Source organism: Trachypithecus francoisi, unplaced genomic scaffold (assembly GCF_009764315.1).
Source record: "Trachypithecus francoisi isolate TF-2019V2 unplaced genomic scaffold, Tfra_2.0 Lachesis_group18, whole genome shotgun sequence".
NCBI lineage: Eukaryota > Metazoa > Chordata > Mammalia > Primates > Cercopithecidae > Trachypithecus > Trachypithecus francoisi.
In genome coordinates this window covers 40,356,485-40,375,081 of record NW_022681463.1, presented here as the reverse complement: position 1 = coordinate 40,375,081, position 18,597 = coordinate 40,356,485, and the positions used below count along the sequence as shown (strand labels likewise).

General features: G+C 41.0%; 1 protein-coding gene across 3 annotated transcripts in view; it reads left to right on the top strand.

The window, feature by feature from the left end:
- Positions 1-11,761: 11,761 nt before the first annotated feature.
- UCHL3 (ubiquitin C-terminal hydrolase L3) overlaps positions 11,762-18,597 on the top strand; it is a 58,527-nt gene continuing 51,691 nt past the window's right edge. For 2 of the 3 annotated variants that reach the window (XM_033177544.1, XM_033177542.1), the window contains exons 1-2: positions 11,762-11,887; positions 12,001-12,012. In XM_033177544.1, coding sequence (XP_033033435.1) covers positions 11,846-11,887; positions 12,001-12,012 — 54 coding nt within the window. In that variant the 5' untranslated portion in view covers positions 11,762-11,845. Of the gene's footprint in view, positions 11,888-12,000; positions 12,013-14,269; positions 14,425-18,597 lie in introns of all 3 variants that reach the window. The other variant, XM_033177543.1, reaches the window with a different exon arrangement.

Genomic DNA, 18,597 nt, shown 5'->3' with positions numbered 1-18,597 from the left:
TCGAAAGCAGCCGGGCGACCACACCCCTGGCCCTGCAAGGGAAGCCTGTGGGAACCACAGTTATAGGATGAGCTACTTCGCCGGCCTAGCTGTGGGCGGGGGATGCTTTCCATTATCCCTGCTGTTCCTCTTGCATCCCAGCCCTCAGTCTGGCTGCGGAATAACTTCTCATCTTGTCTTCCCACTTCTTTCCTATTTACCTCAAATCCATGCTACACAAAGTATCCACAGTGATTTTTATTTCCCGCCAACTTTTTATTTTGAAAATTTTTTTTCAGAAAAATTGCAAAAAATAATTCAATGAACACCTATATACCCTTCATCTAGATTCACCAGCTGTTCGCATTGTACACATTTGCTTTATATCGGCTTATATTAAGGATGATACTTCGCTCCTAAATGCTTGAGCATGTTGTCTCCTAAGAACTAGGACGTTCTTCTAAATAACCACAATTCAACTATCACATTCAGGAAATTTAACATTGATAAAATACTATTCTCTAATAGGCCAAATTAAGATTTCCCCACTTGTTTCAACAACATTCTTTAAAGTTATTCCCTACACCATCCACAAACAGAATCTAATCAAAGGGTCGTCTTGAATTTGGTGATCGTGTCTCTTTAGTCTCCTCTAGTCTAGAACTGCACCGGTAAAGGGTCATCAGGACTGTGTTCCTCAATGAAGGTCCGGGGGTGGTGGGGTTTGGGTGGAGGACGGGGGCGAGGGTGCGGATCTGCTTTCAAGCTCATTCAGCTTGTTGGCAGAGTTCAGTTCTGTGCAGTTTCCTTGCTGGCTTTCAGATGGGGATTCCCAGCTCTTAGAGGCCATCTGCATTCCTTGGCTTGTGGCTCCTTCCTCCATTTTCGAAACCAGGAAGGGCACGTCAAGTCCTCCTCACACTTTAAATCTCTCTGATCTCCCTTTCTGTATGATCTCTCCTGTTCTTGTTCCTTCTTTTGTCACATCTCTCTGACTCTAGCCTGAAAAAATTCTCATTTCTAAGGGCTGAAATAATTATTAGATCAGGTATAACCAAATAATTAAGAATAACTTTTTTTTTTTTTTGAGACAGAGTCTCACTCTGTCACCCAGGCTGGAGTACAGTGGCGCAATCTAAGCTCACTGCAACCTCTGCCTCCCAGGTTCAAACAATTCTCCTGCCTCAGCCTTTTTGAGTAGCTGAGATTACAGACATGCGTCACCATGCCTGGCTAACTTTCGTATTTTTAGTAGAGATGGGATCTCTCCTTGTTGGGCAGGCTGATCTCGAACTCCTGTCCTCAAGTAATCCACCCACCTCGGGCCTTGGCCTCCCAAAGTACTGGGATTACAGCCATGAGCCACCGTACCTGGCCTCTATCTTAAGGTACATACATTTTAATTATGTTTGTAAGGTCCCTTCAGATCAATACCTAAATTACTGTTTCAATGAGTAATCAAGATGGAAATCTTTGGAGGAGGGCATTTTTAGAAAAATGCTTACCTCAAATGCCCTCATAGGTTGTTGGAGAATTACATTAGTTAATGCATGTTAAGCACCTAAAAATGTCCCTGGCATGTAGCACTCAGATACTAGGCCAAAAAACGAAAAACAAACAAACAGAAACCCCTACTGACTCAAGGTTATTGGACGTGATTAAATGTACTAATTAGCTTGGGAGGATAGTCTCTGAATGAATCAGATGATTTCTTCTCTAAGGAAGTCAGATGAAAAGAAAGAACACTGTGGTGCATCCAGCTGGTCAGTGCATTGGTTCATTTTGCCAGGAAATTTTTTTTTTTTTTTTGAGACAGAGTCTCGCACTGTTGCCCAGGCTGGAAAGCAGTGATGCGATCTCACCTCACTGCAACCTCCAACTTCCAGCTTCAAGTGATTCTGCCTCAGCCTCCCAAGTAGCTGGGATTACAGGTGCATGCCACCATGCCCAGCTGTTTTTTTGTATTTTAGTAGAGATGGGATTTTACCGTGTTGCCCAGGCTGGTCTTGAACACCTGAGCTCAGGCAGTCCACCCACCTCGGCCTCCCATTACAGGCATGAGTCACCATGCCCAGCCCCAGGAAATCTTTTTCTTGAGTTCTTGTTGTCATCATGGTAAGGGGGTGGTAAATACACACACACACACACCCCTTAACTTTGTAAAAATGCTTCAAAAAGGTGAAAATATATGTATTTTAAAAGGTAATTTTTGTTATTTATTTTTATTTTTCATGCATTTCTTTAAAAACTGTTTATTATTGTTCTAATTCAACATGAGTGCACTTCAAAAACCTATCGATCTGATTTGGGGAGAGTAAAATGTCATTAGAGTATAGGGCAATCTCTGCCAATTGTTACTCCAGCAACATATATGATAAACTGTTTATGTTTCAGACCTCCATCTTACAAGAGATCACTTACACAAACTTCGTAGTTGGAAAACACAGATGTTATGAATAGAGTCAAAAAATGCTAATATTAAAAATGCATGAGTATAATTTTGCTTTATTTTTACGTAATGACATATAAGTAGAGCATATGTCATAAAATATTTTTGGAGCTCTTACAGTAAGCCTAGTACTATCACATGCATAGGAAGAAATCCATGGAACTATGGCATAGACTCTGATCTCATGAGCATTATGGTGTAAGGTAGAAAACGAAATTGATACTCAGGAAGCAGGCAGTGCTCCAATTTAAGTATTTATTTTAAGGCTTTTTTGTGCCAAGTGATATGCAGTTGTCCCTCAGTATACTCAGGAGATTGGCTCCAGGACCAATTAAGGCAGATGACAATGTACAAAAATCTGCATATACTCAAGTCCTGCATTCTGTCCTGCTGAACTTGAGTGCAGGAAAATTCTGCCTCCCTATTTGTGGGTTTAGCATCCCGGGAGTATAGCAACTTTGATCTGTGGTTGGTTTTTTAAAAAATCTCACCAACACAGTTCAAATCCATGTTGTTCAAGAGTCAACTGAAATTCTAACTCGAACTAGCCTAAGCAAAGTAGCAGCAATTATTGTCTCACAGAGGCAGCCTCTGACACGTAGTGGTGGAGCCAGCTGCAGGGTCAACAGAATTGTGAGGTTTGAATAGTAAAAGTGCCCCATCTCCACTTCTCAGTTATGGTCCAGCCATCTGCCTGTCTGCTGGCTTCGGTCTCTTCAGCTTCACCATACGTTGTTGGAGAGTAGTGTGTATATATAGACATATGACTACCAACATCTCTGGGTTCACAGCCGTTAGGACTCATGATCCAAGGAGAAAGAGGAAGCTGCCCATCCATCTCAATTCTCAGAGAAGGACTCTAGTTGATCTGCTTGGACTACTACTGGGTCTGGAGTGATGTGTTATTATTTTTGCCCATGCTCCTGCTGTGTTCATAAGGGGTAGAGTTGTGTGATTGGTAGAGTCACTGGAAGCAAAAGGGGTGAAAAGACATGCTCTATAGGAGATGGAGGTGAGAATGATGCAACAAAGCTTGGATGAAAATATACTAGGGAAACAAAATAAATGTGCACTCAACGTATTTACTATACTATATTACAATGCACTATCCTGTGTAATCAATGGATATGGTATGCAGACTAATGGCCCCCCCAAATATGTTACTTTCTAATACCCAGAATTTATGAATATGTTATGTTGCATGTTTAAATAACAGAGGCTCTCTAAAAGAAAATATTTATTCGCACATAGGGCACTGCAGTGGAAATACATATGCCACAGTAAACTATGTGCATATTCAAGGAGGTAAAGGAAGACAAAGGTTTTTAATGGAAAAATTAGGATTACATAATTGTTTTGTGATAATTATCCTTGCCTACAAGTATTAATAACAAGAGTGATGCCAGTCAGCGGCTGGACAGGCAGTTGCTGGGCAGATGACCTTGCAAATATATTTTTTGTGTAAGGGTGCAACGGCCTTTGTGCAAGGTTGTTGTTTTGGCAGTCTTTTGTGATAGTTTTTGTTATCTGGCATTTATGCATGAAAGCTCTCTCATGGCCTTCCCCAGCTCTATTTGTCAAAGTTTCTTTTCCTTTTTTTGATACAGAGTTTTGCTCTTGTTGCCCGGGCTGGAATGCAATGGTGTGGTCTTGGCTCACTGCAACATCTGCCTCCTGAATTCAAGCGATTCTCCTGCCTTAGCCTCTCAAGTAGCTGGGATTACAGGCAGGCACCATCACACCCAGCTAATTTTGTATTTTTAGTACAGACAGGGTTTCACCATATTGGTCCATCTGGTCTCGAACTCCTGACCTTAGGTGATCCACCTACCCCAGCCTCCCAAAGTACTGGGATTACAGGCATGAGCGACTGCACCTGGACCTTTTTTCTTTTTAACACAAGTGACTCCATTAAGATTCTTAACAACTGGCCGGGCGCGGTGGCTCAAGCCTGTAATCCCAGCACTTTGGGAGGCCGAGATGGGTGGATCACGAGGTCAGGAGTTCGAGATCATCCTGGCTAACACGGTGAAACCCCGTCTCTACTAAAAAATACAAAAAGCTAGCCGGGCGAGGTGGCGGGCGCCTGTAGTCCCAGCTACTCAGGAGGCTGAGGCAGGAGAATGGCGTAAACCCGGGAGGTGGAGCTTGCAGTGAGCTGAGATCTGGCCACTGCACTCCAGCCTGGGTGACAGAGCGAGACTCCGTCTCAAAAAAAAAAAAAAAAAATAAATAAATAAATAAATAAGATTCTTAACAACTTTCACAATTACATAAAAAGGGGGAATTAAGGTTGCTAATTAGCTGACTTTAAAAGGAGGAGAGTTTCTTGGATTACTCAGATGAGTCCAATGTATTCACAGGGTCCTTACAGATGAAAGGTAGAGGCGGAGGAGTTAGAGTCAGAGAGAGAGTGTTAGAGTGATAGATTCCATGTGAGAGACTCAGTCAGCCTTTGCTGGTTTTGAAGACAGAAGGAGGCCAAGAGCCAAAGAAGGAAGGCTGCTTCTAGAAGCTAGAATGGGCACATTAGCAAAGACATGGAATCAACCTAGAGGCCCATCAGTGGTGTACCTGATTAAAGAAAATGAATATATACACCATGGAATCCTATGCAGCCATGAAAGAGAACAAAATCATGTCCTTTGCAGCAACATGGATGGGCTGAAGGCCATCATCCTAAGCAAATTAATGCAGAGACAGAAAAACAAATACATGTTCTCACTTATAAGTGGGAGCTAAACACTGAGTATACAGGAACATAAAGAAGGGGACACACACTGGGGCCTACTTGAGGGTAGAGAGTGGGAGGAAAGCAAGGATTGAAAAACGACCGATCCAGTACTATGCTCATTACCTGGGTGATGAAATAATCTGTACACTGAGCCCCCTTGACACACAGTTTACCCATGTAACCAACCTATACATGTATCCCCTTAACCTAATATAAGTTGGAAAGAAAACAGCTGGAATAGGAAAGAAAATGGATTCTCCCTTATATATCCCAAATAGTTTCCAGAAGGAACACAGCCCTGTCAACACGGTGATTTTAGTCCAGTGAGCCCCATTTCAGACTTCTGCACTTCAGACCATAAGATGTACATTGGTGTTGTTTTAAGCCACTAAATGTGTGGTAATTTGTTACAGCAGCAGTAGGAATTTGAGAGAGTAAAGCATAACAATGAGTGCTGCGATCTTGACAGTCACCTAGGCCTGAATCTAAATCCTTCTACCGCTCAGCTGTGTGACATCCTTCAAGTTGGCCTTTCTGAGCGTCAGCTTTCTTAGTTTTAAAAATAGGGCTATCAGTATTTGTCCCACAAGGTTTTTATTAAGAGATAAATGAGAGCTTGTATGTAAAGCATGTAGCAAACGTTCTGAACACAGTAAGTGCTGATAAATCCTAGGTGCTATTGTCATCAGCACAATATTCAATACTCCAAAGAACCCTATAAGTTATGTATATCATACATTATCTCTATTTTAAAGGTGAGAAAACTGAAGTTCAGGAAGGGTAAGCAACGTCACCTAGCTAATAAGTAAAACTTAAAGCAGTCTGGTATTAATTTACAATTTGCAATCTAATTTCAGAAAGCTCTGGAGAGATTCCAAACTCCCAGTGTAGCTGCTGAAGTGCTCCTCAGCTACTTTCTGCTAATTGGCTGTTTTATTTGTACGCCAGGCTATTCAAGAAGATGAGTGATTCTGTGTGTGTGGTGGTGGTGGTGGTGGGGGCAGGCGGTGAGGTAATAAATAAGCAGCATCAGTAAGATGCAGAATCAGAAATAAGCATGATCACTAATCCTAGAATCATAGAGGTTTTAGACTTTAAAGTGGGACTTAAAATTTTTAGCCTGTGGGCCAAATTTGGCCTACTCAAATGATTAAAAAACAAAACAAAACAAAAAACAATCTATATCAGAAACTCCAAATGAGAATGCACTTAGAAAAGTTTTATGTCATCCAGTTGTCACAGTGCTTACATCACTCTTTCATTTCTCCTGCCTACTTCACACATTTGAAAGCTTCAAGACATAGTTTTCAATCTTCGGCTTAAAGGTTGAAGAGTCTAGCGTTAAAAAAACAAAAATGAGATCAGCTAGGTGTGGTGGCTCACGCCTGTAATCCCAGCACTTTGGGAGGCTGAGGTGGGTGCATCACTTGAGGTCAGGAGTTTGAGACCATCCTGGCCAACATGGTGAAACCCCGTCTCTACTAAAAATACAAAAATTAGCCAGGCGTGGTGGTGCATGCCTGTAATCCCAGCTAATCTGGAGGCTGAGACGGGATAACTGCTTAAACTCAGGAGGCGGAGGTTGCAGTGAGCAGAGATCGCACTACTGCATTCCAGCCTAGGCGACAAAGTGAGATTTTGACTCAGAAATAAAATACAAAAAATTAGCCGGGCATGGTGGTGCACACCTGTTTGGGAGGCTGAGGCACTAGAATTGCTTGAATCTGGGAGGCGGAGGTTGCCATAAGCCAAGATTGCTCTACTGCCTTCCAGCCTGGGCGACCAAGCGAGACTCTGTCTCCAAAAAAAAAAAAAGACCTAAGTAGGTTAAGTGCCTAGTTTAGAGAAACACAGCTAGATAGTCATGATTTCTGATCAAGTGTGGAGAATGAGTTCATTCTGAGGACAGACAAGGCCTAATTATGTAAGGCTTTGGTATGTTTTTAAGCGCTGCCAAAAGGCCACGTTTAGGAGTGATAGTTTGGCAATACAACATACACTCAAGGCAGATGACAGGGTACAAACACATGCAGCAGGAAGAAAGCTGGACATACTGCTGTTAAGATAAGTAATATAAGATAGTGAGTAGTTAAGGTGAAGTGCCATGAATGAGTTATAGGTATACAGAGAGACTGACCCCCACAACCCCATAGCCCTAAGGGCAGTTAGGTGGGGCCTGAATCTGAAAGATTCCCTGGGCTGGTTACAACTGTGATGACAAACTTAAATCAGGTGTTGTACAAATAGCAAATTTCATCAATTCTTAGATAAGTATTTTTTCATAGTTACATCAGGAATTATAGTGAACATCACATCAGATGGCTTCTTATTTATTTATTTATTTTTGTTTATTTTTTTTGAGACGGAGTCTTGTTCTGTCGCCCAGGCCGGAGTGCAGTGGCAGGATCTTGGCTCACTGCAAGCACCACCTCCTGGGTTCACACCACTCCTGCCTCAGCCTCCCAAGTAACTGGGACTACAGATGCCTGCCGCCACACATAGCTCATTTTCTGTATTTTTAGTAGAGACAGAGTTTCACCATGTTAGCCAGGATGGTCTCGATCTCCTGACTTAGTGATCCGCCCGCCTCAGCCTCCCAAAGTGCTGGGATTACAGACGTGAGCCACCGAGCCTGGCCTCAGATGGCTTCTTAAAGTGACGGTTAACCAGGGCAGCAGTCATGACTCAGTTGTTTTTGCGGGTGCATGCATGAACTTCTTCATAGCTCTTCTACACTTCTATAGAGTTATGAGTATTGTTTGCTCTATATTTACTATGTTTAATTGCCATTTATAGCACAATAGGGTGACTATAGTCAATAATAACTTAATAGTACATTTTTAAAACAACTTGAGTGTAATTGGAATGTTTGTAACTCAAAGGATAAATGCTTGAGGGGATGGATACCCCATTCTCCATGATGTGCTTAGTTCACTCTGTATGCCTTTCATGTACCCCATCAATATAGATACCTACTAAGTATCCCCAAAAATTAAAAAATAAAATTTTAAAATATTGACATTTAAAAGGTCTTTTAAAAGACTGGTGTAATTTGGCATAACAAAAAGTTACTGGGTATGGAAATAAGCATGAAAACAGAACAACAGGTTGCAAACTTGTACTGGTGAGGCAAATATGGACTATTGGAGGAATAGCCACAATTGGTGTATTTTTGCAAAGCAACCAAATAATTTACAATTTCTAAAAATGGTGGATAACTTTGAGTAGATAAGTTACTCAAGTTGCTTATTTCACTTTAAGGTTGGAGAAATCACCAAATCCCTCAGAATATAAGAAAAAAACTGTATTAGGATGAAAGAACAGTTTTTGAGTCATAAGTACTCTTGTTAAGGCATCAAACGTTAATTTGTCAAAAACTTCCTGCTGTCTTTGAATAGAAGCTATTAAATTTCCAAAGATGTATGATTCAGCAGTTGCTGCAAAATGTAACTATATGCTTAGTCAGGTAGGAAATAGCGATAAACCTTTACATGCTTTGACAACCATCAAAATTATACTGTCCATGCTAAAGGTACTAAAAGTGCATGGATTTATATAAATAAGTGGCACGACACTATGACACTGTGCATAGGCATGCCACTATATTTAACTGAAAACTGTAAAATATTTAATAAAATATTCCGTGATGATATTGTGCATACTCACAAGAAGGTGATGCACAATGTATTAGTTGATGATCTAGTTGCAGTGAACACTGACTTAGCAAATACTAAATCATTGCTTCTAGGGGAAATACAGGTTAGGTTTCTGTGAGCCTGTGGTCACAATATTTTCATTAGATAATCAATACATAACCTTGTTTTATGTGCATTTCTATTAAAAAACCTTATGTAATATATATTGTTGATTCATTAGCATTGAATTACAGCCAACAGCACTGTAAGTGAAAACCTGAACAAACCTTATCTAATACTTGTATTTTCTCTGTAAGGCACATGAAAGCCTTCTTGGACTTGGGATCACTAAATAGCAGTTGAGCACTATGCTTGGAGGCTATTTTAAACATTGAATTCACTGACAAAAATCTCAAAAATGGGTAAATGAGCATTAAACAGACCATCGAGAGGACACCTGTTTCCAGTATAAGAGCTGCAAGAAGAAGGCAGAGTATCACCTTGCTCAACCTTGGCTGGGAACTAAAATTTTTTGCCACCCTGTGAATATTTGTGAGTGACCATGAGAACTGTGTAAGTACAGATTTGGGAATTACCAATAAATTTTAGCAAGGAGGCAGGTTCAAAATGCAAAACCCATAAATAATGAGGATGGACAGAACTTTGTAAAACTTCAAAGTCATATGGCAAAGGATGTGGGTAAAGGGAAGATTAAAAAATTGGAACCAGTGATGCCCAATCTTGGGATCCGTCTCAGACTTTTTGAATCAAAATTTCATTTCATACTTCCCAGGTGTTTCTATGCACCTCTGAGACATGCTGCCCTCAATACCATGATAGGTACATCCATACCAGACGGTGGAAGTTAAACTGTATAAACCATATAAACCAGACGGTGGAAGTTAAATTGTACAGTTTAACTCTACAAATTACAGTCCTACATTTGTAAAGGTTTTATGGGTCTAAAGGTCTGGGGTGTGCTAGGACAACCTCTGTAAGGTGAAAGACAAGTTCCTGCATCTTGCAATTCCTATTAACAGCAAAATGGCAGAGCACCTACTGGGCCTCTTTAGCTTTTGGAGATAGAATATACACTTGGGAATACGGCTTCAACACATTTATTGGGTGGTATAGAAACCTGCCAATTTGAGTGGATCCCTAGCAAGACAGAGCTCTGCAGCAAGTCCCTGCTGGGATGCAAACTGTCTTGCTGTCTGACCTTGTGTCTCAGCAGATCCAATGCGGCTAGTGTTCCTGGAAGATAAAGATGCTGTGTGAAGTCTTAAGCAACCTTAACAGGTGAAGCACAGAGCAGAATCTCAGGGACGGGAGCAAGGCCATTCCTTTGATAGTAAGTAATTTGAAAAGCAGCCCCTGGCATGCACTGGGCCCAGGAGAGACTAAGAGTCTGGCCATGTAACTCTAGTGATAATGCAACTAAGCCCATCATGAGCTGGACATTGGCAGTTTTACCAAGCCAAAGTGTTAGGGGAGTACAGCAGCAATGCATTAGGCAGATAACGATGAAGAAGAGTTAAGGTAATGAAACACCTCTGAAGTCAAAGATCAGTGGCCAGAAGAACATGGGTGGGAGATTTGGAAGTTTCCCAAGAAAAGCAAGCTCAGTATAATATTATCTTTTTCTGACTCCCTAACTGCTCTCTACCTGAATTTCCTCTATTAGGTTCAGAATAGTAACATGCAGTCTTGCCCAGGTCAAATTTATGGAGTTATCATTGATAACTTCTGCTTATCAAAGGCATCATCCCTTAAAACAGTATCTCTTTAATCTGTGCCTTTCTCCGTGGCTACTGTCTTAATTTTTTCAGCATTTATTTCTCACACGTTTTCCGCATTATTGACAAGTGATATTTCTGCATATCTGATCATCCCATTTATTCTTCAGATGTTTACTGAACATTTTCTATGTATCATGCACTGGGTTAGGCCCTGGATAAATAACGTGAAGAAGAGAAAAGAGACAATGTTACTGGGCTCCTGGAATTTGCAGTTCGGTGAAAAAGATACATAACAAATCCTGCTTAAGATCCTTCAGTGGTTCCTTGCTGTTTTCAGGAAGCCCAGATGTCTCGAGCGGGTTACCTCTGTTTACCTCTCCAGCATTACCTCTAATCAGTACCCTTTACTCTGCAGCCACAGTGCGTTTTCCCTTCTTCACAGCACCCTCCTCGCTGCCTGGGTAAAGTCTACCATCTTTTAAGGGTTCAGTTCAGCAATCCACTTTTTCAGGAAGACTTCTGGACACTCTCTTCCCCCTTCCTCCGTAGTTCCAGCACACCTCATACCATCACTATAATATAGGTACCACGCTTTTTATCCTGATTCTCCGTTGTCTTGTCCACTGCCTCTACTCCACAGTGAACTCAACTTTGTGTCCTCAATACTTAGTACAGTGATTTCTAGTAATCGACATTTTTTCTGTCAAATTGAATCGGATATATAGAAATACCCGCTGCCTCCCGCAAGGGCAGATAAGGCCAACTCATCACTCCTGCACCCCGACAAAGGAACAACAGCACCATGCTGCACGGAGTCTTCAGGTCTTGCTGCCTGGCAATGGGTGGACACCTGGGCGTCTGTCTCAGAATAGGACTCCGCGGCGCGCCTCCTAGCGCCATCGGTTGACACTGCAAGATTGGGAGGGGGCCGGTGAGCACGCGGTCCCAGACCTGCGCATGGCGCATGCGTAGAACGCGAGCGCTCGGCAAGGCTCGGCTCGGAAGAGTCCAAGCGTGAGGGGACAGGACTGTGAATTCAGATACTGTTTTTCTCCCGAAATAGGTAATTGGCTCTTATTTTTTTCCTCCTCGACAGCATCTTAATTTAAAATATGACACTTGACCTACGGCCTTGCAGGGAGCGGTTAAGAGGGTGAGAGGCCGGTCAAACTCTTTTTGGTGTTTAGGCGCCCCTCCTCGGGGCGGTGTGTTGGGAGGGCCCAGGTCAAGGCGCGCGTGGGCGGAAGCGGCAGCGGCGGCGGCGGCGAAGGCGGCGGCTGTCAGAGCTGGAGGGCCGGGCACCGCGGCCATGGAGGGTCAGCGCTGGCTGCCGCTGGAGGCCAATCCCGAGGTGGGCGCGCTTTGGGGCAGCCCTGGGCCGTGGGCAGGCGCAGAGGGAGCAGGCTTGCTGCCGCGAGTCCACGGTAGTTTGTCTCTAAAGCGTGTTCTCTGTTTCGTTTTCAGGTCACCAACCAGGTGAGTGAGGTGTCTGTCGCTCGGGACCTCGGAGTCCTTTCTGTCTGCTCGGTCCGCTTCCCTGCTGGACTCCACCTCCACGCTTCCAAGGATTCTGGGATTTAATTTCTTGAGGGGCCCTCTTGTTCGGCTTTACGCGGGTCCGCCCCTTTAGGAAAGGGCCATCTCCCTGCCACCTGGCTCCTGGAGATGCTCCCACCACTCCTCTGGTCCCATTCCGCAGACACCACGTATCTTGGGGACTCCGGGTCAGAGGTTTTGAAGGACTTTTACGCTGTATTCCTATTCCCCATCCTTCTTCGTTTTGCCTCCTGTTAGTGCCGATTCCATAATTTTCCTACTGGTGTACCTTCTGGATGACTAATTTGCCCACACTTCCTGACTCCAAGCTTTGTAAACTCGCCCACCCAGTCCTTGTAATTTCATCCACCGCCTGCGCTATGAAATCTTCCAATCATCTCTTGCCCCATCAAGTCACTTTTCTTCCCCGCCACACCCCCTTTATCTTACAGTCTTTTAAAGCTGGACATTTAGTTGCTGTTGTATCAAAGAAAGCTCAGTTTAGTAGTTCCCACGCCATTCTTTGCAATCTACAGCAATTTAAGTTCCTTCTAGGTGTTGGAGGTTGGGGTTTGGGGAGGGACGAGGGAACATCTCCCAGTCACTCAGAAGAACAGTAAGTGCTACCAGGTATAAACTTTTGATCTGTTCAGGTGTGCCTTATTTTACCCTGGTTTTTTTTCATTCTCAATAGCTCATTTATTTTTTATTGCTCTCCTAGTTTATCATACTCCCCTTACCTCCACCATCTTCCTTCTCGTCACCAAGGAACAATTCACCGTGTTCTTCAAAAAATTGGTTTTTGGTTTTCAAAGCTTGTAGCAAATTCTCTGGACAAAGAGACATCCTTGTCTTGTTCTCTGTCTTAGGGAGGAAACATTTGATCTTTCACCATTAAGTATGTTAGCTTTAGGTTTTTGGTAAATGTTTTTTAAATCGGGCTAAGGAAGTTCCTCTTTTCCCACTAGTTTGCTGAGAGTTTTTATTATGAATCTATGTTGAATTTTCGCAAATGATTTTTCTGCATCTCTTGAGATGATCATTTAAGGAAGAAATAATACCAATCCTACATAAACATAGAAGAGGGGAGACGGCCAGGTGCGGTGGCTCACGCCTGTAATCCCTAGCATTCACGCTCTGGGAGGCTGAGGTGGGCGGATTACCTGAGGTCAGGAGTTCGAGACCAGCCTGGCCGGTGAAACCCCATCTCTGCTAAAAATGCAAAAATTAGCCGGGTGTGGTGACGCACTCCTGTAATTCCAGCTACTCGGGAGGCTGAGACAGGAGAATCGCTTGAACCCAGAAGGCGGAGGTTGCATTCAGCCGAGATTGCATCACTGCACTCCAGCCTGGGTGACAGAGCAAGACTCTGTCTCAAAAAAAAAAAAAAAAAAAGACACTTCCTAACTAATTTTGTGCTAGCATTACCCTGATGCCAAACTAGATAATTCATAATAAGAAAAACTGCAAATCAGTATCCCTCATGAACATGGATGTAAGAAATCCCCTACAAAATATCAGCAAATAGAATACAGCAATAAATATACAAAAAGAGTAACATATGACCAAGAGCAGTTTATCCTGGTGTTGCAAAGCTGGTTCACCATTCAAAAATCAACGTGATTAGCCATACAATAGACTAAAAAAACTTTTTAGATGATGTTAATTGTTTTAACAAACTAAGTTTGTGTAAGTAGGAACTTATGTCCTGTGATTCAGCTGCTAGTGGACCTTGTTCCTAGGGTGTCTTAAAAAATTATCAAACACATTCATATTTTAGGGGCACCTTTTTTAATACCAGTAATGTGAACAGGAGCTGGTGATTCTTTGGTGATTAAAATATTCATGGTTTTCTGCTTTTCAATCCAGTTGAAAGACAGTAAACAAGCAAACAAGTCATTAGCGTTTATTATAAGTACAATAAGAAAAAGAACATAGTGCTTTGATAGAGACCATCAGGGAAAATGTAATACATGGAATAGTGACAGGAGACCTTTCTGAGATTATCTAAACAGACAAACAATGTTATTTAGTATATGATTTTACACTATATTTGACATGCTTTGGCATGATTTAGTTTGTTTTAAATTTAATTTTTAAAGAAATAATGTGCTTTTAGTGGGAGAATGGGCAAGTACGTAAGAAGTGATTAGTTATAACTAAAACTTCTGTGGTTGTTTTATTCTCTATGTTTTAGTGGCAGAACCAAGAATAGAAGATGGATAGAAATGTAGTTAACTGACTTAGAATTTGGAGAATGCATAAACCCTAACAACAATATCCATCCCACCCTCTTTTATTTCCTCAACCTAATGGAATGGTAGGATCTTGGACTCACTCTGTTACCATCTGGTAATTGCATGTGTTGTTGTTATAATCAGTGTGAGCAAATACTGCTTTAGACTCTGATGATGCCTAGTGTTGTGTAAGAATGGCCATCACATGTCTACTATATGCAGATGAGCATTAATTGTTAGACATTAGCTAGTAACCATGTGTCTCAGCAAATGTGGTAGACAGTGATTTCTCTTGTTGGTTAGCATGCTGTCAGCCCTTTTAAGGATACTCTGTCATGCTACAGGTAGGACTTAATCAGAATAAAATGAGTTAAGTGATCAAAAAAATTATTTAAACATTTTAAACTCTATTTACCTATGCATTTAAAGGGGTAAATGCAGCTTGCAACTGATAGAAAGTTACAGATAATTAAACGTCAAGAATTACAGTGTTTATAGAATGTGATGTCGGCAATCATTATTATTTATGACCATACTAAATCTTCATTGTGATTTTTTTTTGTGATTTGAGTACAGTACAACCACATGTATATTTTACATATTGTTGTGCTTTAGAACTAATGGTTTGTTTTTTTTTTAAATGGACCCCTTCCCACCCCAAGGGTGATTATTTCTACTTGTGATTTTATTGAGGAGGCAAAATATTTTCTAGCATAATATCGAAAGGGAAATAAATTTACTATAGCATAACTATTCTATGTAGCCTGTATGCTTAGAGTTAGAGAAACAATTAGAGATCATCTGCTGGCTTATTGCCTTAATCACAATAAATCATATAAATTCTCATAAGAATTCTTTAATTAGTAGATACCATTTTAGGAAAAATTCTTTGTTATCCTGTCCTCCTTGAGCTGCTGCCTTATCTGTTCTCCTTCTTTGTAAACTTTCCACAAAGAATTGTTCATAGCTGCTGCCACTGCTATCTCAGCTCGCATTCTTTTCAGTATTCATTCCTATGTAGCTTGCTTCTGTGTGTACCATTTCGTAGTAACTACTTTTGTCAAGTTTACTAATGATTGCCACTTTGCCACAGTGATCACTTCTCTGTCACCATATTTCTTGGCCTTTCAGCAGCATTTGGTAGTATAGCCCATTCCATCCCTAGTTAAACATTATCTTTTCTTAGTTTCTGTAATAATTCTGATTGTCTTCTACTTTCCTAATTGCTTCGAAGAGTCTCTGTTGCTAGATCATCTCCCTTCCAACTTCTAAGGAGCTCCTCAGCCGCTTCATCTTAGACTGCTAATCTTTTCTATGTGTTTTCTTGCCCTAGTAATGTTTTCTGTTGTACAGTTCTAATACATCAGTTGTCACGTAGAAGACCCCATGTTCCTCGAAACCCTGACATTGCCACCAAATTGGAAATCTGTATATTCAGCCAACTCTTTGGTATCTCCATCTGGATGTCTTATAGATACTTTAAACTTAATATGGCCAAAAAAGAAATACGGATTTTCATCTTCCCATCTCTGCTCTAAACCCATTTCTTCCCTATCTTCGAAGGGCATAGCCATCCATGCAGTGTTTGAGGTGACGAGTTGATGCCATTGATTCTTCTTTCAGATTGCCATTCCAGAGAGGCTGTAGTGTCTTGATTTGATTCTTGGATTGTAATCTCCTTTGCTATTTACCAGCTCTGCGACCATGGGCAGTTATCTAACCTCTTTGTGCCTTAGTTCCTTAATTTCTTCCTTTCTTTTTTCCTTTTTTAAAGACAGGGTCTTGTTCTATCCAGGCAGGCTGGATTACAGTGGCACAATCATAGCTCACTATAACCTTGGAATTCCTGGGCTCAAGCAATCCTCCCACCTCAGCCTTCCAAGTAGATAGGACTACAAGCTTGAATCATCACACCCGGCTACTTTTTGTGTTTTTTGTAGAGACAAGATGATTTTACTCTGTTTCCCAGGCTGGTCTCAAATGCTTGGCCTCAAGCAATGAGTTCCTTCATTTCTTATAATCTCTTCTAATCTTGTAAGATCACTGTAAGGATCAAACAAATTACTACATGTAAAATATGTAGAACAATGTCTTGAACAAAGTATGCTCTCCAAGAATGTCAGCTATTTTTAATATTCTGTTTCTCATTCCTCGGATCTAATTGATCTTAAGGACTCTTCTTGCAAAGGCTATTCCAAATATGGCTATTCCATTTCAGCTGCCACAGTGCAAGCCACCATCATCCTTAGCTTGGACAACTGTAGTAGGCGCCTAACTAGTTCTTCTGCTTCTCCTTTTGCTTCCGTAAAATCTAATTTTCATATATACCCAAAGTGGCCTTAAATAAATGAGAATCACATGTTATAACTTCCTGCTTATCATGCTCTACTGGTCTTCCAATGCTTGTGCTTAGAATATACTTTAAAACTTTTTTGTTTTTTTAAACTTTTAGCTTCAGGGGTACATGTGCAGATTTGTTATATAGGCAAACTCGTGTTACAGGGATTTGTTGGAAAGATTATTTCATCACCCAGGTACTAGTACCTAATAGTTATTTTTTCTGATCCTCTCCTCACCCTTCACCCTCAGGTGTCTGTTCCCCTCTTTGTGTGCATGTGTTCTCATCATTTAGCTCTCACTTACAAGTGAGAACATGTGGTATTTGGTTTTCTGTTCTTGTGTTAGTTTGCTAAGGATAATGGCATCCAGCTCCGTTTCAAGTTTGTATCGTGGCTGAATGAGGAGGTACTGCCCATCTCCTTTCCACTCATGCTGTGCTGCAGTCTTTGAATGTGGAGTCTGTTCCTGCTTCAGAGTCTTTGCACTTGCTCATCCTTTGCTTACGTCATCCACTCCTGGTTGTTTCATGGTAGGTTCTTTTCATCTGTGGCTCAAGTTCAAGTCATCTCATCAGTGAGTCTTTGAGTACACGCTAAATTAGCCTCCCAAATCTGTACTGTCATGTTTTCTTCATAGTACTTCCCATCTTGTGAAATTACCTTGTTTATGTGTATACTTGTTTATCATGTGTATCTTACCACCAGAATGTAAGTTCTGTGAGAGCAGGGATGAGTCTGAAGTATGAGAATGGTGTCTGGCTCATAGTGGGCCATCAATAAATAGGTAGTTGTCAGATGGAAGAATGAATAGATCTTATAAACGTGCTTTGCTGATCCAGAAGATCCCGCAACATTATTTTTAATATGGTCATGAATCCTTTGCCTATCTCAATGAGCAGCATTCTGTCTCTTAAAGTGGTTTAATTTTTTTATTATAATAATGAGAATAATATATAAGTAGAAGAATTATATTTCTTTTATTGAAACAAAATCAGCTTTCCTGTAACTTTCTCCAGTTGTCTATCATTCTTCCCATTGAAACTATAGAGTAAATCTAATTGCTCTTTAAAAAAAACTCTTTAAATTAAAAAAATTTGTTTCTTTTTAAGATGGAGATCCCACTATGTTGCCCAGGCTGGCCTCCAGCTCCTGGGTTCAAACAATTCTGCCACCTCAGCCTCCTGAGTAGCTGGACTACAGGCATGTGCCACTGTACCTGGCTCCTAATTGCTATTTTATGATATTACTAAAAATCTCTAGGGACAGGGATCATAGTAATTTCAGTCCTCTCTGAACATGCTTAGAAACTTCAGCTGTGATGTCTTCCAGAACCTTATCCTTCTGGTCACTTGCCTTTGGGCTTTCTTTTCTTGGTCATTGACTTTCATAAAATATGCCTCCTATAGTGTATTTCCTGCTGAATAATCTTTGTTGAATACAGTGGGCTATTACATTATCTTAAATGATCCTTCTTTTAAAGCAGACTAACGTTATATCACCTTTGTTGGCCATTTTGTAGTTAGTCCATATTGAGCCTGCAGTGAAGTAAACTTCATTTTTCCTTAATCTGCACATAAAATATTTTCAGTGTTTCCTCATTATGTACATTAATAATTATTCTGTCTCTATTAAAATTTATTTTTGCTAGTTTCTACACTGCCATTTTCTCATTTGACTAATAGTTATTCTCCTACTTCTACATTTAGCAGTTAATACTAGTTTACTGGTAGTAATATCAAGTAATTGCTAGGTAAGTATAATTTTACATCATAATTCACATCATTAATAAGTTAGTAACAAGGCAGAATCTCTGGCTGCCCTGAGCAGACCATTAAAGACCAGAGAAGTGGCTTTAAGAACAAATTTGAAAGGAAAGTGAATTTTATCTATTTTTTTTTAAATTTATAAAATCAGAATTTTTGTTATTTGACTGTCATATAAAGAATGAG